Source organism: Myripristis murdjan, chromosome 2 (genome assembly GCF_902150065.1).
Source record: "Myripristis murdjan chromosome 2, fMyrMur1.1, whole genome shotgun sequence".
In the NCBI taxonomy this organism is placed as follows: Eukaryota; Metazoa; Chordata; class Actinopteri; order Holocentriformes; family Holocentridae; genus Myripristis; species Myripristis murdjan.
Window position 1 is genome coordinate 3,484,501 of NC_043981.1, and position 23,782 is coordinate 3,508,282.

At 44.7% G+C, this 23,782-nt stretch overlaps 1 protein-coding gene across 1 annotated transcript; it reads left to right on the forward strand.

Annotated features, from left to right (window-relative positions):
- Nucleotides 1-965: 965 nt before the first annotated feature.
- LOC115369680 (insulin receptor substrate 2-like) lies at nt 966-19,653 on the forward strand. Its single transcript, XM_030066350.1, has 3 exons — nt 966-3,835; nt 4,626-5,125; nt 16,564-19,653. The coding sequence occupies exons 1-3, from the start codon at nt 1,146-1,148 to the stop codon at nt 16,566-16,568; spliced, it is 3,195 nt and encodes a 1,064-aa protein (XP_029922210.1). The 5' UTR covers nt 966-1,145; the 3' UTR covers nt 16,569-19,653.
- The last annotated feature ends 4,129 nt before the right edge of the window (nt 19,654-23,782 follow it).

Consider the following 23,782-nt stretch of genomic DNA (forward strand, 5'->3'; position numbering starts at 1 on the left):
GCAGCTTGTTATTTTCATCACCGGTTCTTGTCTTCAGTTGTGATTTGCACTAAAAGAAAAACAGATAGTTCTGTGTGTGTGCAAATATGTCCAGTGTGGGAGCTCCAAGGCCACAGAGTGGCAGGGAGGGTCCAAGCTGCCAGATGATGGCAGCATTTCCGCAGCATATGTTGCTCTGCGCCTCTGACGCATTTACTTCAGTCGTTCTCCTCTGTGAAGTGGATGTTTTTTTCATCCAACATAAACATTATGTAAATATAAGTGCAATCTAAGCATAAAGGTCTATCATGCAAGAGATAAAGCAAGTAAGGGCTTTCTAACTCCAGACTGAGAACTTTATGGACAGCATAGGTTGCATAATCAAAAGTTGAGGACAGATAACAGCAGTAAAAATATTAGTAAATGTTGACACTGCTAGAATATTAAATAGGTAAAGAAATGAAGGACCTAGTGAAATGGGAACACAGGGTTCCAGTTGGAGAGGAATACCCAGGGGGTTAAAAATAGGCCACAACACTCCTTATGTAACAAGTGGGGCTTTAGGGATGTTTACATTGTTACTTCTTGGCAAATGAACGGTTATAATCTGTGATCAGAGGCTGCATTGTGCAGCACAGTATTTCAAATTCCCAAATGGGATCACTTGGCCTGATTGATGCCTATTTTTTTAAGTCTCTGTGCAAGTCTGTTAAATATTTCAAAATGTTTCATTCTGCATACTTAAAACTGATCAACAGCCACTGAGGTTATTTACCATAAAGCAAAATGCGTAGTAATCCTTATTAATAATAATGTCAATTTAATTTTTCCACTTGAGAGAGATGTTGGATGGGAAGGCGGTCTCCATCAATTCATCCGCCCAATGAGCTGAGACAGATCAGGATGAGTGACAGGCACGGCCCCTGCAGGGCGCCCCGCCCCCTGTGTTTTAGAGCAGCAGCGTCACATGTTGTTTTTCTCCAGGATCAGATCAGTCAGTGGACTGGTCGTGCAGCACTGCTGCTTCTACCGTGGCGGATAGCAGACGCAACGATCGGGTGTCTGCAATGGATTAGAAACAAAACGGGTTTCCTACCTCGAGTGTATTTAGAAGAAGAGATATAATAAAGAGTTTGTTTATCAGAGAGGAGAAGAGTGCAGGCGAAATGGCAAGTCCTCCAGCGACAGGAGGACACCTGTTATCTAACGGGACAAACAGCGTGAAGAAGTGCGGATACCTGAGGAAGCAGAAACACGGACACCGACGCTTTTTCGTGCTCCGGGAGCCGACCGACTGCTGCCCTGCCCGCCTGGAGTATTACGAAAGCGAGAAGAAATGGAGAAACAAGTCCGCTGCTAAACGGGTCATAACTTTGGACTCCTGCTTGTGCGTAAACAAGCGAGCCGACGCCAAACACAAGCACCTCATCGCCCTTTATACCAAGGACGAATACTTCGCCGTGGCTGCAGACAACGAGCAGGACCAGGAGAGCTGGTATAGGGTTTTGACTGATCTCATAACCGAGGGGAAAATGTACGACAGCCCCGCTTCCACGTCCTCTCTGGTGGGCTTTGAGGAGGCCAGCTACGGGCTCATTACTCCAGCAACAGCTGCGTACAAGGAGGTATGGCAAGTCAACTTGAAAGCCAAAGGACTGGGTCAGATCAAAAACCTGACGGGGGTGTACAGGCTGTGTTTGTCCAGCCGGACCATCAGCTTTGTCAAGCTGAATTCAGAGGTGGCTGCTGTTAGTTTACAGCTAATGAACATACGGAGATGTGGCCACTCAGACAGCTTCTTCTTCATTGAGGTGGGCCGGTCGGCAGTCACTGGGCCTGGGGAGTTCTGGATGCAGGCGGAGGACTCGGTGGTGGCTCAGAACATCCACGAGACCATCCTGGAGGCCATGAAAGCTATGAAGGAACTGTCTGAGTTCAGGCCACGCAGCAAAAGCCAGTCTGCCAGCACCAACCCCATCTCTGTGCCCACACGACGCAACCTCAACAACCTCCCCCCAAGTCAGACGGGGCTCGTGAGGAGATCCAGAACGGACAGCATGGCGGCCACGTCCCCTGGAAGGAAGTTCACATCCTGTCGGATAAGAACAGCCAGCGAGGGAGATGGGAGCATGACGCGACCCGTATCCATGTCCATATCTGTGAGTGGCAGTCCCACCAGTCCAAACTCTGGAAATCACCTCATCCGGTCCCACACCCTCAGTAGTGGGCGCACCTGCCGAATGCTGGAGTCCTCCTCCAACCTGCAGCACAGCAGGTCCATGCCGGTGTCCAACTCCCCTCCAGCCGCCTCCAGCCCCATCAGCATGTCGCCCAGAGCAGGGGCCAACATCTCCACCCCTGACAAAGCACGGCGTCCCTTCAGCTGCAGCGCCTCCATCTCAGGCTCCCTCAGCGACACCGGCTTCATGCTGTGTGATGAGTACAGCTCCAGTCCTGGCGATCTCAAGTTCCTCCCTCTGACCCGCAGTGACACCCCCGACTCTCTCTGCAGCACACCCCCCTCACGCGACATCAGTGACCCTTGTGGCTACATGATGATGGACAGCGTGAATGGCAACAGGCCAGGGAGCAGTGGCGAGGGTTTGGCGATGGACAAGGCATACAGGAAGCGGACCTACTCCCTGACCACGCCACGCCAGCAGAGGGTAGTGGCCCCGCTATCCTCGGCCTCTCTGGATGAGTACACGCTCATGAGGATGGCCCAGAGCCAGAGCTCTCACTCTGCTTCCCCCAAAGTGTCTTACCCCGAAGATTACGGGGACATTGAAATTGGCTCGTCCAGAAGCTCCAGTAGCAACCTGGGTGATGACGGCTACATGCCCATGACGCCTGGTGTGGCGCCACAGTCTGGCAAGGTAGACAACTATGTGCCCATGAGCCCTATGTGTGTCTCTGCCCCAAAGCAGATTGTGAACCCCAGGGTGCACCCCCAGGCAGCTGCTAGCAGCGGCTACAAGACCAACTCCCCCTGTAGTGGCTCTCTGGAGGACAGCGGCTACATGAGAATGTGGTGTGGCTCCAAATCCTCCATGGAGAGCCCAGACAACCGGCTGGCAAATGGTGAATACATGAACATGTCGCCTGGCAACCCACCCCAGCTCCAGACTCCTCCTGACTACTACCTGGGCCCGCTAGCTGGCGAGCCGGCATCAGTTAGGCCATCTTACCAGGCCAGCTCTTCACCACACCCAGCCAAAGTGCAGACCTCCAAGAATGAAGATAACAACAACCAGTATGTTCTGATGAGCCCGCAGAGCCAGAGGCCAAGAGGCGGGGAGTCGGACTACTACGCAGTGATGCAGCCCAGTGGAACACAGGCACTCAGTCCCTCAGCACCGTCGCCAGTCAGACACAGCCGGGAGAGCCTGTCTTACCGGGGGAGGCTGGGCAGACCCAACAGGCTGTCCCTAGACACCCTGAGAACCCTGCCCAGTATGAATGAGCATCCCCTACCTGGAGAACCCCGGAGCCCTGGGGAGTACATCAACATTGACTTCAGCAGCAGCAAATTCTCCCCACCTTCCACTGTGTCCACAGAAAGCCAGTCTTCATCTCTGGGCTCCAGCAGCGGCGGCCAGAGGAGATCCCCGCTGTCCGACTACATGAACCTCGAACTGGGCTCACACTCTCCCAAGGAGGCCGACACTCCCGCCGAACGTTTGGACGCTCTCCCAGCGTTAGCCATGTGCCCCTGCTCAGACGAGGACGGAGTGTACCATCTGGACGGTGAGAGGGAGTCTCAGGGCCTCACTGACGAGGTGAAAAATGAATACACAGAGATGACGTTTGGGATGGCCAGCTCCCCTCCGCAGCTCGTTCCTCAGACCACAGCAAGGTATGTGTTGCAGAGGAAAACCTGCTTTTATTCTAGATGCCAAGAGAACACTTTGGTTGTATGATTGATAACAGATCTGAGTCTAACAGACCACTCATTCAGTTGACAGTAGAAAGGCCAAGCTGACAGTAGTTATGAATTTTCATATTTAAATATCTGTTCCCTCTATGATGTTCCCTGTAGTTTCAGTAAAAAAACAGTGTTACACATTAGGGGCACTTCCTCCCTCTCCCTCTCTATTAAGTACATTGATGAAGAGGTAAATGCCAATAATAATTACTTAGTTCCCTCATTAAATCTACACCAATCACATAGGAGGAAATGAATAAAGAGAAGCCTAGGGTTTTTAGACAACTGAGATGTAGATTGTGCAAAAGGGGCTGCAAATCAATGTCAGGAAAATGCATGTGAAATTTTGCTTAAATAGATGTCTTGATGGTCTTCTAAACCAGTGGTTCTCCACAGTTTTTTGTGCCATGAACCCCATGTTGATACACATGAGACCACAGACCCATATTTGATAAGATTCAGTCTCAAGAATCCCCATCTGATATGTTTTAGTTATTCCATAACAGTCTATACACTAGAGCTAGACACTACTGAAGTCAACATATTCCCCATTTTTCTGGAGACCCCCTGGAATCAACTCAGTGACCTGTGGGGTTCCCAGACCTCAGGTTGAGAACCGCTGTTATAGACCACCAAAATGCATTGGCCTTTTTAGTCTTAGTCTAGTATGAAATGCTCGTTTGTCATGTCTTAATTGTATGCCTTAAACATGATTCCGCAGTGGCCAGGGTGGCAGGGAAAGGACACTGTCTTTGGAAGACCAAGGGGTCCCAGAGGGCATCGGGGTCTTCCTGCTTGGCGCCTCCTCTTCTTCCACAGTGGACCCCGACTGCTCAGCTAAGGTGATCCGGGCCAATCCACAGGGACGCCGGCGCCACAGCTCCGAGACCTTCTCCTCCACCGCCACTGTGACGCCCGTCTTCCCCTCTTTTGCCCGCAACGACACGGTGAAGAGGCACAGCTCGGTGGAGAACATCTCGTCCCGGAGCAGCGAGGGCTCCGACGAGGAGTGCGGGAGTCCCGTGAACCGGCAGACGTCCAACGGCTACCAGAACAGACTGAACTACATTGCCTTGAACCTGCTGGACGACAGGGTGGTGGAGAAGTGCGAGGACCTCGTTGGCTTCAAACCCACCAGCAGCTGCAAAGGAGGAATCAATGGATTACACACCACGCCGTACGTCTGTTTGGGATTCAAGGAGGCTGCGACTACTGCCAAAGGTGAGTGAATCTGATGTCACAGGTGTTACTAACAGAAGCACATCACAGCTAGTCCAAAAGTGCTTGTTTATGCACTAAGTGAGGCATGTAGTGGAGGACAAATCAACTCTTTTATTCTGCAGAATACAGAGTATCCCTCGTTTTAGGCTGTCACAGTCCTACCATTTTAAATGGATGCTGTGCATCAGATTAAGTAGCTTCAAGGTAACTGATGTCAGTAATATAAGTGAAGTACATACTGTTCCTCTGAGAATGTAATTGATTCAGGTTTATGTTGCTGGTTGTTTGCCATATGATGGTCATCAGCCAGAGGTCAAAGAAAGTATACTCTCTTATCACTACATCACTGGTCACTGTAATATACCAATAAATCAATTTTATATATTAGTGTAAATATATAAAAGAGTTTGCTTTGAATTTGTATGCTTAAAACAGTAGAATTTGCTGGAAACTGCTATGGCTTCATTGAAGATGGAGTTACATATAATTTGCTTTAATGTGCCACATTTCAGCAAAGAGAGAAAGGGATAATCAGAAATGGGCAGAGCTGGCTGGCTTGACTGTATGAACAAGCTAAATGATGAGAGAGCTGCAGCTTCCAGTCAGCAGTCAAATGGCAGTTTTTTTTTCTCTCTCTCTCTCTCTCTGTGTAGCCGAAGAGGGAAAAAAAAACAGATGAAAGCAAACTTGTCTTTCCCCTCAATTCAAATTCAAACGGGCTCTGTGGATTTCAAAGCACATACGTAGGTGGTGCTGATGTTGCCTTCACGGGCTCCTCGGAAGCTCCTACATGTGCGTTCTCTCAAGTTGTTTAACCCCTAAATTAGTTGTTGACGCGGCGTCCGTGCTCTGCGCCCCTCCACCCCACCCCCCCACCCCCCATCCAGCACATTTTGGCAGCTCGGGTGTCAGAGAAGATTTAACTGTTTTCTTGGGCGGTTCATAATTGGTAATAACACGTCTGTCCTACGGCATGTGAAGGCAGCACGAGTTCCTATGAAACGTGACCAGGCTGAGGGCTGGGAGCTCTGAAGTAAACAAGCACCATGACAGAGCAGGACGTTGCCTCGCTGCCACTCAGGGCTGCAGGCACATGGACACGTACGCTTGTCGTTTCCAATGACAATGAAAAAAAAAGAAAATGTTTAGCATGTAGAGATCTTTAAATTACACCGATTTTTATTTCAATTTCTGTTTCTACAGAATGAATGAGGAAAGAGTGCAGATTGATCACAAACTGTCCGATTAAAATAGAGCTGAACGATATGGTTTAAAAAAAAAAATTGTGTTTAGTTTTATAGCTGTGATATGATTCACAATTTTAGTGGGAATGATCATTTTTCCGTGACTGTTTTCATTACAGTGAAAAAACCTGCTAAAATGACAATGTTTCCTTACATCTGGAGAATACGGTTTGTTCATTCGTTCATTCATGATGCTTTACCTTCATCCAAAAATTACAGCTCCAGATTAGGTATTGCACTTGGCCATATTGCGATTTCGATTAATTCTTCAGCCTTAGATTACAGTATACATAATTTATGAATACTATGGAAACTGAGAATAAACTGAGCTCTTCATTTCTTAGCAATTTGTGTGTAACACTGGGTCACTATGGCTTAGTATTACTAGTGCAGTGGGTTGCACATCGTATTACAGTTGGTAGTGCTGAAGGAATGCCTCATAGATGATAGTTATGGTGTCAGCTGTAATGTCACATTGAGCCTCAGGCATTTCCGGCTGTTGTTTCTCAGTTGGATAGGCATTAGGATGTGTTGCACATCGCCGCGACCTCTGTGCCCTCTTACTCCCACTGTCCCATGATCAATATGGCGTCCCAGAATATCCCAAACAACAAACAATGCCCCGCGTTGGGAGGGCGAGGGGAGGAGGGTGGATGTCGCCGTCGCTGTCGCCGGTGGTTGGAACGGCAGACACTGTAAACACGGAGCGGACGGACGAGTGTTGACATGAAAGCTGGGTTTGACCCCCGCGTCCCAACGCCGTTATCGGTCACAGTGACCCCACGTGTTTGTGAGCTGGTGAACGCGCGGGGGGGGGGGTGAGGGTGCACGCCTACATGTGAGGCCCCGCTCCGCTGCGTTTGTGTGTGTCCTTGTAGGCAGCGAGGGGGAAAAAAACAAAGTGTTGTTATGCAGCCATCAGGTAACTAGATGTCACGGTCCACATTCCTGGCTGAGTGCGTTGAAAAAAAAAAAAGTTGCTGTGAGAGGTGCCTGTTTTTGTCCTGGCCCAGAACTTATTTCAACAGAAAAGAAAGGGAGCGCTTTATTTCTCTACAAGTCCCCTACGTATGAAAGAGAGAGAGAGATTTAGTTTGGATGCATGCGGTTTAACCCTTTCACAGCTATCAGCCAATCAGTAATAACACCTCCTGCTGGGTCATATAAATTAATAGAAATGATCTTTTATGATTGAATCACCATGACAGGTATGTGCTCATATGTTTTTTTTTTTTTTTTTTTTTAAATCCATGATAAGCTGTATTGGTAGTATGTTTTGCACTTATGCGTCAACAGTGCAGGGATCATTTAATAGAGCTAATAAAGCTTCTTGAATGCAATTGACTTGAGAAAGAGAAAGAGAGAGAGAGAGAGAGAGAGAGAGAGAGAGAGAGAGAGAGAGAGAGAGAGAGAGAGAGAGAGAGAGAGAGAGAGAGAGAGAGAGAGAGAGAGAGAGAGAGAGAGGGATGGGGAAGGAAAACAGTCAAGCACGTACATGTGGACTCTGGCACGCACACGCACACAGGGGTATTTTTTTTTTTTTTTCAGTCAGGGAGGTTTTTTTCCAGTGGCGCAGCCCGTATTCGTGAACACTTGGCGGAGAGAGAGAGAGAGAGGGAGAGAGAGGGAGGGAGAGAGTGGCCTGTTTTGTTTTCCAGTGCCTGCCTGCCTGCCTTTTTGTGGGAGAGCGAGTGAACGTGTGCATAATGGGCAGGATGGCACGTGCACTCCATTGCCCTTCTGCCTCATTAGGCTGTTCACTTAGCAGAAGTAAGACAGAGAGAGAGAGAGAGAGAGAGAGAGAGGGAGGTAGAGATGGAGCACAGGCTCACAGCAGAGTGAGGAGGGGAGGGGCTGGAGCGGGCGGGCGGGCGGGCTCGAGCCAAGGCTTTTTAAAGCAACAAACAAACTCATTGGTGAGGCCCCCCTGAACCAAGGTGCATTCTGGGAGCGCCCGAGCCCGGCCAGCGGAGCCGATCGCTTGTTTACTGAACACCGTGTCCCGCTGCCGCATGGGACGGCAGGGTGAAGGAGGTCGAAGTGCACCGCGGTGTTTTTTGGCGCCGGGCCCCCCTCTCTCTGGCAGAGTGTCCTGACACGGTGTTTATCAGGATGCCACGGTAGGGCCCCTGGAGCCGCGGCGTTCGAACCACGTGTCTCCGCCGCTTGGAGTGAAAATACGCCGACGTTCGGGTCACGCCGGCACTTGATGAACGCCGGTGATGTGAGCGAGGACGTGGCCGCGGCATCAAAGCGCCACTAAACCCGGTGACCCACATGCCCCGCGCCCATGCCAACCCACCACTAGGAATTTAGCGTTTGCCCCCCAAAACCACGTGACGGCCTCCCGAGCGCGCCACGTGACGCTCATGAGGCGTGATGACTTTGTTGACACTTCTAACAGCCTGACAGGTTGTTTTTTTTTTTCTTTTTTTTTTTTTTTTTGGCGCAGCCCGCAGCCAGCTTAGGTGTCTTAATGGCCGGTATAAGGGTCAAGTGTTTGTTTACCTCTCGCTCTGTCAACAGGACATGTGACGCCGAGGCGGTGTTTACCTCCGCCGCGCCCGAGCTGTCAGGCGGCCGCGGCGGCTCGCCCGGCTCGCCGTAGCTCAGCCAGGTGGATGTTCTGTTCCAGATTAGCTAAGTCAGCCGTCTCTGTTTCCACCGCCTCCTCTGACTAATACCTTGATCTGACGGCGACAACACGCTCCGGCTCCCGCCCTCTTTTCTTTTTGACTTCCAGTGCAGTCGGTTCGGCTCACTCCTCGGCTGATGCTGACCTTTTGCCACCTGCGACCTGCCTTTTTATTTGATTTCATATTTCTAACACAGTTGATCAGGTGCTCTATGAGTTGTCATTGACTTGAATTGATTCTAGTGCAATATGTTGATCAGGTTGCACACATACAGTGGTGGAAAAAAGTTTTCAGACACCCTTAAAATTTGACACAATCTCAAATATTATCATGAAATATTTGTGGAAAAATCTTTTTTGTGTTTCAAAAGGTGTGGCTGCATTAGACAGATACAAACAAATACAAATTATATATATATATATTTTTATTGTTTACAAGAAGATAACTAACAAAACTAAACTCTTGACAGTTTAATCTTCATCTTCCTGCGTTAGGTTCCTTGTTTTAGCCATTTTTGTGTCTGAAGAACTTTCAGATGTGCTGGCTTTATATAGACGTGAAGCTTGGTAACAAAAACTGTGTCTTTTAATAAAAAGAAGGACCTTCATCACTGGTACCAAAATGACCCAATACTCAAAATTTCTTATGTATTTTTATGGAACCAATCAATTTGAAGTTTTTAATGGCTTTTTTAGGATTTGTTTAGTATTTTGGCTGTGACTGGACTAAAAGAAATTGCACTTGAAGACCTAAGAGTGATTCTTAATGCAATATTTCACAAATGCATGGGGTGTCTGAAAACTTTTTTCCACCACTGTATTTGTATTAATATGCACTATTATCATGAGTTTCAGTGGACAGCTTAACGCCACATTCACATCATATGGCCATTAAGGCATACTTAGAATGTAGAGGTCAGAAAAACTCTGAATTAATATGACGTAACAATGTTCACATTAGTTGGAAAGTAAAGTAGGCTAAGTGAACAGGAGATCAAAATCAGCTGATATTACAATTCAATTTTATATCAAAAGGTAGCATTATTAAACCATGAATTGAACAAAATAAGCTCAGCAGGGTTGGCTTGTTGGTTCAAAAAAGCAAGCGTGATCAAAATATTATGTTGATGTGGACGCTGTTTACAAGTGGGAAGATGGTATGCATTTGGCATTGGTGCCCTATGATGGTCAAATCATATCAATGAAAATCTGCCAAATTATATATGGTAATAGCCCTTTGTCCCAGCAGCCATTTTGGCATGAAATAGCAGGGTAAACACAGGAGTTACTGATGGCATTCATTAAGGTTCCTTTCCATTTAAATGCGGCAGAGCCTTTCCAGTGACCCTGGTTCTGTTAGACCTGAATGGACCAGAACCTTCATCAATATTATCAGTGTGTTTACCTGCTACTGCTTTGAACAGGGGTTATTATATGTCTTTCTCTTTGGTGGAAACTTGGCTGGATGATATGTAGTGGGCTGGTCGGAGGTGTGTGTGCTGGACAGAATTAGAGCCTTGTGTAATGTGTTTGGTGTTTGGTGGGGGCTGATGGATGGAGATGCAGGGGTAAAAAGGGTAAGAGAGGCTCCAAGACCCTGATTAAGAGGCCAGGAGTCCTGCTGTGACACCCAGAGGCCCTCCTGAGCGCTAGTGGCAGATGGCCACTCTCTGGAGGGCAAGTGTGTGTGTGTGGAGGGTTTAGGGAAGGGGGGGGGGGTGAGGGGTTAAAGCACCTGCCACCCAACCCTAACTTCACACATGCATGCCCTCTCATTAAACCCCCAGCCCTGCCCATGCACTCACACATAAACACATACATCCCCGTCTATCGTCACGCCGCTCGTTTTCTTTACCATACACACACGCACGCCGCTACCTACACACCTCCTCTCTCCGCTAATGACAGCCCACCATCTGCTGCGCCCACGGGCTGCAGAGAGCACAGCCGTCAGTATTGTGCATGTGCATGTGCATGTGCATGTGCGCGGCGTGATGTGATGTGTGCGTGCGTGTGTGTGTGTGCGTAATTCATCAGCGAGATTAAGAAGCCTGCGTGTGCACCGTCTCGGGGCCAGCTTCATCACAACCGTCATGCAGGCAGTAGTAGCGCGCGTGACGTCATCAACGGAGGCGGCGTGCCATTGGCCGCGGCAGAGGGTAGATCCAAGCGCACCCAGCGACTGCCGGCCTATGCGATCTATATGTTTCAGCTGACGTGTGTTGTTTATGATGTTGCAGAGACAGAGGGAGAGAGAGAGAGAGAGAGAGAGAGAGAGAGGTCTAGTTGCACAACCATGCATCCCTAACTCGCTCTGAGCGCGAGTCTTTGAGCATGCTCAGTAGAGGCGGCTGGCTGTCACAGTGAGGTGGGTGATGACAGTGAGGGAATCAGAGAAAAAAAGCCAGTTTTCAACCTCTCCACCCCTCTCTCCACACACACACACACACACACACACACACACACACACACACACGGATTCTCCTCTTCCACCCTGACTCACTACTCATTGCTCCTCACTTCCCTCCCCCCACTCCCTCTCCTGTTTTTGTGCCTTTCTACACTTAAAAAATATAGGTCAGGACCATTCATTTGATGCTCAATTGGCTTCAATGGTTTCCAATATATCATAACAATATCGCAATATTTGTGCAATTGCCCAAAATCAGGGTTTATCAGACTATTTAATGTCCTGGATCCCCAAACTGACCTGAATTTGAAGTGATTTCGCCAGGGACCCTTACATCAAGTGATATAAGTATTAAATGCTTGTGGAATTTTATTGTATTTTTTTCAATTTTTTTACTAATATTCCTAACCCTAACCCTGCCGATCATCTATTTTGTCCTGAGAAAGGTGAGAAGACTGAAACATTGACTACAAAGACAAAATTAAGATGCATCATATGCCGATATTTCTGTATGCATATAGTATGCATAGTAGTATGCATATACAGGGTGACCCAAAAAAACGGGGATCTTTGAAGTGCGTATTGGCAGACATGAGCAAGTGGCAGCACAATTTTTAAAAAATGAAAATTCCATCATTGTTTCTTAAATGGCATGTTTTCAGGTTTCAATTACTATGAATAAAATATTTTTCTTCCATCACTCTTGGTTTTATTGGATTGTTAAAAAGTTCCCGTTTTTTGGGGTCACCCTGTACGTTCTTAGTATATGCATACTATATGCTTAGTATATGCTTTTGTTTTTCCCATGTTTATGAACATAGGGAAAAGTGCAGGGTTCGATGTCACACTTAAAAACCAGAAAGAAGAAAATGTTAAAATGATCATCACACATTTTCAGCATTGTAACAATTTCTAGCGAATTACAGTGAAATTGATCCAGCCCTCATTTTGCTGAGGACCCCTCTGGAGGCCCCTCAAGGACCCACTTTGCGAACCCCTGCCTAACATGACCCCCCGTTTGAGTCAAGTATCGGCCCAGTAATCCCACACCCGCGCCGCTGCATCCATCCACGCTCTCATAAACAGACAAACACCCGCGCGTGCTGTTAAATCATTTATTCACGTCCTCGTCGGATGCGGCCGCGGCCTAAACTGGAGCGAGGCAGATGTCTTTGAAAACATCACAATGCAGCGCAAACGGCAGCCAGGACAGGAATCCAGAAATGCCATGTTACTTGATATATAGAGAACAAACATGCACACGTAACACCGCAGGCTCTTGTGTCAGAGTTTCCAGGCAGACGCTCCATGTGTGTGTGTGTGTGTATGTTTATGTGTGTGTGTGTGTCATGGCAGAGAGAAGCGGGAGGGAGGGGGGGGGCTAAAGTAGGCCGGGATGTTCCAGACAGAAGCGCTAGCTGCTAGATAACTGCGTGGCCAGCGTTCCCCACGTTTAGCCAGCCACGGCTCCAGATGAGATTACAGCCTCTGCAGGCAGGATTAGACGGCCAGGGGTAAAGCACCAAGAGCCAGCGGCCACTACGTCGGCGTCAGACGGGTATGGCGAGGTGTGGGCATTCATATACATGGGACTAAATGAGTTTAAATGAGATGTTATGGATTTTATCTTCATATTGGATAGGAAAGATCAAGTTAAAATGGGTAGAATTCTATTTCAGTCAGTGCATCTATCTATCCTATCTATCTCTATCTATATCTATCTATATCTATCTATCTATCGAGATTAAATGAAAGTGATCCCTGTGAGCAAACTAGGTTCTTACAGCAGCAAATAGTAAAAGGATACAGCAGCGAATATAAAAAATAGAATATTAACAAGAATTGAGTTACAACACTGGAATGTAATTAGGCAAAAATACACAAATGAAAAGCAGAACCAAAATCGTGCTGTCGCAGAGGGATGGCGTGATCGACGCGCGGCGCCGAGTTTTGATCTAAATCGGTGTCGCCGCTCGCCGGGCCGAAATCTTCCGCGTCTCCAAAAACGTCCGGCTTTTCAGGAACTGAGAAAAAAAAAAAAAAAAAAAAAAACACACTGCCTTGTTTTTAGCGCCGACCGCCGCACATTCTTGAGGTCGTCCAAAAAGCTTTTTAAAGGGTTTCATCGGCCCCGAAGAGTTGTAGAATTTTTCTTTTTTTTCCTCTCTCTCTGTTTTTATTTTTCCGACCCTCCGTAGACGAGAATGTCTTCCTCCGGCTGAAGTTCAAACACGGGGGTCTGTGCTTCACACGTGACACGTGATATTGTTCTCTCCTTGAACTGGATGGGTTGAGACCCCCCCTCCTCAACCCGTCCCCTTCGGCCCTTCACCACAGGACTGCAGCCTTTCCTGCAAGATTCTAGTTGACCCTCTGACCCTCCAGGGCCCACCCATCACTCCGCCCAGCCCACTCTCCTCCAATCCTGTCTCACACACACACACACACACACACACATACACACTGACCCAGACCTCTGAGAGCCTGTTGTCAACTGTGGCCTCTCAAACATCCATATGCCTCTAATAATATTCCCATTGTTAGCGTTTTCTGTATTATCTGTCTGTCTCTCGCCCTATCTTGCTCTCTCAATCTGAATTCACTAGAAAGTATCCCAAGAATGGCCATTCCAATGGAAAGTTTCACTCTCCCTGCATACCGTGTAAACAGATATAGTCCAATAGTAAATCAATAACAATATTGGGGGTCCATGACTCTGAAAAGGTTGAGAACCACTGCAGTGAAGGGATGCATGCAGGGATGTTTGCCTCTGCCTGTTTAGTCACCATAACCATGTAAACGTCTTATCAAAGTACCAGTGGTCCTCCCAGCAGTCGTGATATGAAGGTATTTGGTTGGTGATGTGATATTTGATTTTGTCCACATCGCCCAGCCCTGTCTATAATAATGTCAATCAGAACCAAACCCCTCTCTGTGTGTCTGTAATGGCAGCCCAATTGCAGATGCATTAGCATCAGTACAGTTTCTACTCCTACTAGCTGGTTTCTTTCTGATCAGTGTGTGTCCATAGCAACACGGCAGCGCGGCAGGAGCCCCCCCTCCCAACCCTCCAGCCCCCCAACTCCCATCGCTCTGCATAGCAGATTATGTAATTACGGCCATTGCAGACCAGCAGCAACCGCCTCCAACCCCTCGGTGATACTGTGGCAAAAAGGGCTAGTGGAGTGATGGTGATCTGAACCTCTGTATGCCCACCCACCCCCCTCCAGCCTCCCCCTACAGCGGCTGAACATTATGGCAATAGGATTAGAAGATGGGGGGGGGGATTAGCTCAGCTGGAGCCCGGCAAGCTGCGTCCCGCCGGCCGGCCGTCCCGCCACTGGAAAGACGCTGCGGTGGTCAGAGTGCTGCCACTGATGCCACCATGGGCCTCCACTGCACTCCATCATGTAACAGTTCATTTGGAGTGCATCGGGCTACACTTGGAGCAGACTGAACCCTTACAACCATTACAGGCGTAGATAAACTTATCTTACTGTGACATCATCAGATCAACATCAGAGAACTGAATTCACTTTAGTATCGCGTCATCAACCACACAGATGCTCCATTAAATACTCAATTTATACATCATACATTCACAGTGTGCTAATAACGTGCTTATGATACCTTTAAAATGCTGTATGAGCAGCACTGCTGAGTACAAATAGCACCTTATAATTGCCAGTACCTAAAGGCAGGGAGCAAATATGCCTCATAGGAACGCAAACATGCATCTGTGCAAATTAAAGTGTTTCGATAACGTACCATAAGAGGAAGGATCACAGTGTATTGCATTATCAATTTATTGTTGCACTCGTTGTGACATGCATCTAGTCATTTATAAGGGAATGAGACAGAAGCAGAAATATAGCAAAGAGGGAGCAGTTTGTGTGTGTGTCTGTGTGTGTGTGTGTGTGTGTGTAATACAAACAAAAACACCCCTAGATCCACATAATTTAACTTGTGTGCGTGCAGCCGCTGTCCCTATTGTTGAAGCTGTTTATTTTTCCCACTCTCTGGTTGCTATTGTGGCACAAAATAAATGGGCTAATCTCAGGCTGGAGTGTGAATGGGTTCCCGCTGCATGCCGCTCTGCTCTCCCAAACTTCTTACGGCTGCTGTGTGAGAGGCCGCCGCTGTTGGCACGTGCGCTAGTCCAAGAGAATAAAATGGGTTGATGAGACTGCAGATGAGGTGTTTCACGTTTTGCGGTTAAAGGTGCTCCGTGCAGAGTTGCAGTGGGTCATTTTAAGTGACGATTGCTCACATTCAGCTGATAAAAAAATGTAGAATAAACAAGGAATCTACCAGAGAGACTGCTTGGCGATTAGAGCGCAGTAGTCTTCACTTCAATCGCCGAATTTTACACATTGCACCTTTAAATTCAGACAGTTGTGTGAAATGGGGCGAGCTTTCCCTGTTATGTTTCTACAGCTGGGTTTCCATCCATACACAAATATTTTTATGGGAATAAATCTATAGAGGGCTCGGCATGGGAAAAGACAGAGACAGGGATGGGAATCATTAGGAACTCCCCGATACTATATGACTTATCATACTTTAGGGCCAATTCAATATGTGTTGTTATTATTGCCATTTTGTATTGTTATATGATATTATGCAATTCCAGACAAAGTTAAAGACTTTTGAATTTTTCAGTTACCATAAATAATACACTGTATAAAGATGCAAAAAACTTCCAAAATTAAAGAATTAGCTAAATTAAGTAAAATAGATCAAATAAAATAATATGTGAAAATAAAAAATGATAATAAAATAAATAAAATACAATAATAGGGATGTTGCACATGTTAATGTATTTTGTTGCCACCAATGTAATTTAATTGTAATTTAATTTGTCATTTTTATTTATTTTTTTATTTATTTTACTAATTTATTTATTTGTACTTGATCTAAATTATTAAACCACTATCACATTTAAAATTAAATTAAATTAAAATTATCTATTTAATTTGATTTAAGGACAAAATATGGATTCAGGGTCAGCATGGTGATATAAAAAACGTCAAACAAAAAAAAAAATGCAATTTTTAATGTTTTTTTAAATGATTTTTCTCCTCATTCCTAAGACATTGTTGCTGATAGCAGCTCTCCTGCTTCTTCTCTCCTGTTGTGTCTTTTCCAGACTGAGGAGTCTTCTGTCAGCGACGTGGCATCTTCACCGACCTGCTGCTGGAAAAATAAACGTTACCCTTCCACCGGGCCATCAAGCCCTGCAGACTGTCTGGACCCTCTGTAGCACACACACTCACACACACACACACACACACACACACACACACAAGCAGGTCACCAACTATGCATGTCATGAATTTGCTGAAGGCAGGACTGATTGTGTGTATGTGTTTGTGTGTTGGGGTGGTCGGGCGGGTGTGTATGTTGTCCGTTGGTGTGTGCCTCACTGTTCCCTGCGCTTTCAGAGGCCATTTCTCCTCCTGTGACCCATATTTTTCACGCAAGCACAGACGCAAAAGTAGTCAGACAACAACAAAAAACTCTGATGGCACCCAGATACTATTTATTCACTCGGGGGATGGATTTATGATCGCCTGTGTAACTGTTGAAAGCAACCACAGAAATGGCCCTACCTCACAGGGAGCAAGGATCCCCAGCCTGAGAGGTACACTGAGTATATAACTATATTTAGATTAGATATTTTATTTATTTTTTTGAAGATGAATGTCTGATAAGACCAACCCAATGCCTTAATGTCTATACTGTCCTTATGTTTTCTATGAAATATGAGATAAATATTCTGTTATGTCTCTATATTGTTATTCTCTTGTGGAAAAGTATAAAAAGCCTAGTTTACCATGAAAATATATTGATATTATTTCAGAATTGTACAGTGGGGCTGCTCGAGATCTGATTTATCGTACTGATATTAAAGTATTTTCTTAATTACTGAATTCCTATTTATTCTAACCTAGTTTATTTTTTTTGTCCAATCAAAGCGCTGGACTTCTAAAGAAATATATTTCTAATTGTCTTTAAGAGTTATTGCATGTCTTTGTAAGAGTAGAACTCGGCTCAGACCCCTCAACACCAGGCATCTGAATGCACTGCACCTCCCACAGTTCCTCAGTCACTTGAGCCTAGAAACCTCAGACACTCCTACCTTCAATCCTGCGGCCCGTTGTTTTGCTCAGCGCAGGCCGCATCGCTGTGATATCATTGGACGGTACAACGGTCGTGTTGAGTCGATGACAGCCGGGTGGAGCCGATGATGTTGAGGTCGGGGCGCAGTCCAGGCGGTTGACTTGTTTGTAGTCAACAAGTCGCTGTCGTTGGGGGAAAAAAAAAAAAGACAGTGTCATTAGTGCTGGACAGGCACTGAGGGGGAGGAGGGTCCGTCACCACAGGAAGACGGTTGTAAAATCAACATTTTTCACAGCAGCCGTGACAGGAAATAGCAGGGTAAAGGTAAAGGTTTAATGAAGCTTTTGTTCCAATAAATCACAATGGAGCCAGAGTCCTGCAGTTGTTCATAGTGACTCTGCTCCACTTAAATGGAACAGGACCTTAATTCATGTCATTAGTAACACCTGTGTTTACCCTGCTATTTCATGCCAAAATGGCTGCTGGGAAAATGCTCTATAGAGGCTTTATACATGCCACAGATCTCCTAGCAGCCATGTCTTGTGCCATTATGGAGGTCCATTGGGAAATTTGGTGTTTTCAAGTCATGCCAGACAACCAGACTTGGAAAAGCCTAAAAACAATTGATGTACTTAGCATGTGAGTCAGTGATAGTATCAGTAAAAGTGAGTAGTGTGATTAATAAGGTAGACTAGATTTGTCTCCAAATATAAAATACTGTGGCGCAGTATATTTTCATGGCTTTAGGCCTTGTCTCTGCTCCAAAAAAGCAAAAAAAATAAAATAAAATAAAATAAAACAAAACAAAAAACACACAACTTCACCTAAACATTTTGTTTTTGGCTTTGGTAGCTAGCTAACTAGCCAACTGTATTGTTAACATGCTATCAGCTGCTAGCCATCATTAACGCTAGCTTGTAGTGTGCGAATCAAATTATTTAACAAGAGGGGAGTGGTAGTTGGCCAATGAGATGCTACGGTATTTAGCGAACATTTTACTCAAGGTGAATTTGACAAGAAATGAAGACTTCCTGGTTAAAAAAAAAAAACCTCAAACACACCCAGCTGTTTGCAGCCGCTGTTTCCCAGGAGCTGCAGGACCTCCCAATATGGCCGCCAGAAACATGTCCAGTGTGTGCACCTGAAAGCCTCTATAGACGTCCTGATAGAAGCCAATGGAGATGGCTGCTTGGGCTTTGTCACACTCTGTGGTGTTTGCGTCGCCCCTGTGCCGGCTCCAACTGGCTCTCACCCCCTTTAGTGTAGATTGTAAAATACTAACCATGTCTGAATGTATTGCTGAGCAATCGCTGTGTCCACCACAGAACTATAATGTGGGCAGAGGTTATGACAGAGTTATTATATTAGAGTTGTACCACACTCGCGGTATCTATTTATCTTCAGAGTCCTGAATGTGTATATTGTGTACATAGAAAGAGTTTAACAAAGAAAATATAGAGTACTTAGATTTTACCTATGTTGCAATGATTTTCCTGTGTAAAAACTTTGGCTACCGATTTTTCAAAAGGGGGTGGGGTTTTGCTTTGGGCTTGTACAGTGTATTGTATGCTTTTTCTCCCTCACGGTCTCTGTGACTATATGAAAAAATACTCTGTCTATTTTATTATAGAGATCTCTTTGCCTTGTCGACACACTTTACCTAACGGCATATGCAATAGTGACATGACTACGATCTAGTTTACAACCGTGGAACCAAATGTAACATTGCATCGATCTTATTGTTTGTACATTTTATTTGTTTTTTGTTTTTTTGTGAAGAGAGGAAGCTATTTTGCTCTTTGTACATTTCTCTCTCTGCCAACTTCTGTTTTTTGTTTTTGTCACCGGAAAACTCCGGCCCGGACATGTTTGACAGCGCTCTCCCCATTTCTCTGTACATGGGCAGACTCTTATTTTGTAGATTTTGGTCTTGGATCGATTCGGTTCGAATGTGTCGTTGTCTTCCATTGTACATAGTTCAATATACTGTTTATTGTAATGCTCACAAGAGATGATTATGATGATTTAAAAAATTTCTGGTAGTAAAGTATTGCTTTTGTCTGTGTTGACTATGAATAGCAACCTGCAGAAATAAATGAATTTATTTAAAGAGCTATAACTTTGTCTGGAGTGTTTCATTTGATCTGCTATAAACAACAAATAATAACTTTACTATGACAATCAGCAATAAATCTGAATCAGAAATACTTTCTTGATCCCCGAGTGGAAATACTGTCAGTTGCAGCATAAGTGAAACTTAACGAAATACAAAAATACGTGCTTTAGAAATTTGTTAAAGTGCATTCTGCATAAATATGTGCATTAATCCTACTTGTGCATTTATCCTAGTTGTAAAAAGTATGTGCATTATGTACAAATTTAACTTACAAATTTAATTATTAACTCCCATGTGCAATTTGGAGTTTCAGTAGCATAACTACAACACACACACACACACACACACACACACACACACATTTATAAAGAGGAGAGCAAACTAACTCACCAGTCAAGAAAATGCATCAATATTTGAAAAAAATAAGTTCAACTTTCAGAACTGTTTTTCCGCTTTAAAGACCCTTATTCTATGAATGCACTTCATTTTATAAATAAGAGCTGAAAACAGGTTGGCAAAATAAAGTTTAGGTGGGTTTATTACAACGGCGTATCATGGCCATTGTAGGGGAAAAGAAAATTACGGAATTTACAAGAAAAATCTCAAATTTTATGAGAAAAAACTCCCAAATTCTCTGAGATTAAAGTTGTAAATTTATGAGAAAAAAACTCACAAATTTATTTGAAAAAAAAAAACTATTAAGGATTTCCTTGTCACTAAATCCAATTTCAAAGTAGAATTTGATGATGTCATCAGCTGCAGAAAGAAAAAACAATTTTTCACTTGAATTGTTGACTTTATAAATTCAGTATTTTTGAGTTTGGTTCTCATAAATTTGTGAGTTTTTTTTCTCGTAAACGTACCACTTTAATCTCAGAGAATATTCAAGTTTTTCATTCTCGTACAAGTTTAACCTCAGAAATTCTGAGTTTCTTTTCTTGAAATATTGCCACCTCCACCGCACCTCCATAATTTTTTTGCTCCTTACAATGGCCCCAATTTGCCGCCAAAGTTTAGCCCCTACATTCAATTTTAATACAAAAAATCTGAAAAAAATCGCATCTCAAGCTCTAATTAAAAGACTCCAAATCCCATCAAGCCCCTCTTGCTGTCCCGTGGGACAGCAGTTCATTTGGCATGAGGACAAATAGCTTCCTGAGTTGAAAGAGAAGGACATCCTACCTCCCATTTCCTGTGGAGAGTGAAGCGCTGAGCTCCCCCGGCCTGACACACTTTCCCTGTTCGTGTTTCTACTTTGGACAGAGACCGTGGCAGGAAGCTCATATTGAGCCAACGACTTCCTGCCAAGCCACACGTCTCGACAGTGGACTGCACAGCCATTGTCAGGAGGTCAGGAGGTTCAAACATGAAGTAAACAAGACGGGGCGTCCGTCTCTCCCGCGCTCACACACACACACACACACACACACGTTTGGTATTGATGCTGTGGCTTACTTTTTATTCACTCTGCATTTCTCTATTAACATTCAGCACGCACCTAATCCATCTATTGATTAGCAAATCTGACCCAGATTATACTCTAAAGTCACGGCATGAGGCTTATTCAAGTGCTGCTAAATTTAAACTGAACTATACTGTAAAGGGAATGAGTGGCCCCTCTACACATATGCATTTTTTAACTGACACAGCTGTTTTTGCATAGGTTTCAATGGCCCCAGGCTCACAGAGCTCAACCCAGGATGTAAAGGATCATGGAAATTTTTTGGTTAGAAGCACAGACCAACTTTTTTCGTACACTATAATCATCAGACAAACATCAGAAAATTGCATTTAATTGAATGTCAAGTATTCGCCCATGAGGTTATATTTAGGGGCAGACAGTTCCCCCCGCAACATTTGGCCGGGAATCAGCTGTCCGTCAGTGAATCCTGCCTCAAAAACACACACACATTTGTGCTTACTCCCTGTTTTTAGAGAGTACACTCGTTTTGTGATTGGATTTGTATGCCGGCGCATAGGAAGAAAAAAAATATGGAACCTGAAGGAGCAGACGGTAATATTCCAAGAAAAAAAAATTCCAAGATTAAAGTGGTAAATTTACGAGAAAATCTCTTCAATGTCCAGATGCTGATGAGAATATTCTGGGCTCAGCTCACCAGGATTTCCTTCTCACTGAATCCCAGAATAAAAGTATTTTTCTAAGAAATTTGTAATGTTATAATCTCAGAATTTTCAAGTTTTTTTCTTATAAATTTGTGAGTTTTTTTCTCATAAATTTACAACTTAAACCTTAGAATTTCAGTTCTTTTTCCTAACAAAACTGTGACTTTATAATCTCCGAACTCTCTTTTTTTCCCATTAATTTGCTACTTTAATGTCAGAGAATATCTGAGTTTGTTTTTTTTTCTTGTAAATTTACGACTTTAATCTGGAACATTCTGTGTTTTGTTTTTTTTTTTTTTTTGTTTTTTTTCAGAACATGACTCCCCTCTCCTCTGGTCCTAGTACACCGTTAAAGACTGTGGCCTAAAAAAACAAAAATTCTGGTAAAATTCAGCAAAAAAAAATGCATTCATTCAAAATTCATAACAAACAATACCTCTGATATCTGCAAACTTTCGTGATGTAAATATATAACTTCTGTTTCAGTCTCACCGGTGAAGAGATTTACATTTGACTACGATTATCTTCATAGGAGAGGTTTTTTTTTTTTTTTTTTTTTTTTTTTTTTGTTATTTTGCATGACAGTGCAGTAACTATATGGCCATATGCATGCACACACACGCACACGCAGCCACCACAGGCATATCTCCAGCTCATGTGTATTAATTAGCAGCATGACACTGTCAGTGGGGCTCTGCTCTGCTGCCAGGCAGAAACCCAGCCTTACATAAGAAGCAACCAGCCGCTACAGGAGGGACACAGTGTTCCTCGCCCCTCTCTGCACTCCCTGCCTGAGCAAAATAAAGATATGTTTTTGTTTTTTTCTTTCCCTCTCCTGTTCCTTCTTCTTCAAGGGGTTCTGCATGGCCACATTTCTGCTCCGAAGGCAAATCTCCGGAGAAGAATAGCAGAAGTCTTTGTTGCATTACGCCTTTGTTGTTGTGCTTGTTTGTGTTGCTCAACAAAAGGACTGCTTGCTAAATGAAGTGTGTCGGGGAGGTGGCTCTCTTGGGCCTGTGCAGCAACACAGTGATGCTTCCTGAAATACAGTGGATGGCATGAAAAGAATGATTAGTCACTGCTCCTTTGAGGAAAATTTCTAAGTGTGTGTGTGTGTGTGTGTATGTGTTGGGTGCGGGGTTGTTAATGTCTATCTGCTCTATTCCTGGATGCCCCCAATAAATCCCAAACTTAGAATCACATTCAGAATCACATGTTTACACACACACACACACACACACACACACACACACACACACACACACACACAAAGTTTTACAACTCCCCAATAACAGGAAATCTCCACTTTTATGGCGACATCAAGTCTGTTAACCTAATAAGTGACGGATGGTGGCGCGTGCTCAATTTGTTAATTTGATTACACATCAGCACGTGCAAACACACACACACTCACACTCACACATACACACACACACACACACACACAATACCTGACAGCAGTCAGACATCATCAAACAGCTGGACTAGAAATCATTGAAAGGATCTACCTTACAGGTTTAGATGGTTCAGCTAATATTTTTAAGTGTCCCCACTGTTAAATCAACTGAATCTGAATTGTGGCAGGATTTTAGGCTTGATGTGGAATGAAGAAGAATCGCCAGAGACTGACATCATGCTCTGTTATCAGGAAATATCAGTGAACTTCATCTTTGAAATGTGTTATTCCTGTGTCCGAGGCCAGCTGGCATTTGAAAGCATGTTTTCGGGCTCTCATTTTGGGCTGCCATTAAATCACCAGGACGGGACGGGGTGAAGGACATCAGGATATCAGGATATCAGGACAACAGACATCAGGACATGACATGACCTAATTTGAGATGTTAAGTGCATGCTTGACCAATAGAACCAAACTAATGTGGACGACTTCATTACAGTGATGGAATACTGGTGTGAAGAAAGTTTGAAGTCTGTGAAAATTCATTTTCATATCGTAGTGGAATGAATGGAAACCAGTGGCTGGAGAAAAGATTGGAGTTCTAAAATA

Coding starts and splice junctions, on each gene's coding strand:
- LOC115369680 (XM_030066350.1), top strand. CDS start 1,146: ATGGCAAGTCCTCCAGCGACAGGAGGACACCTGTTATCTAACGGGACA. Junction 3,836..4,625: donor GTTCCTCAGACCACAGCAAG/GTATGTGTTGCA, acceptor ATGATTCCGCAG/TGGCCAGGGTGGCAGGGAAA.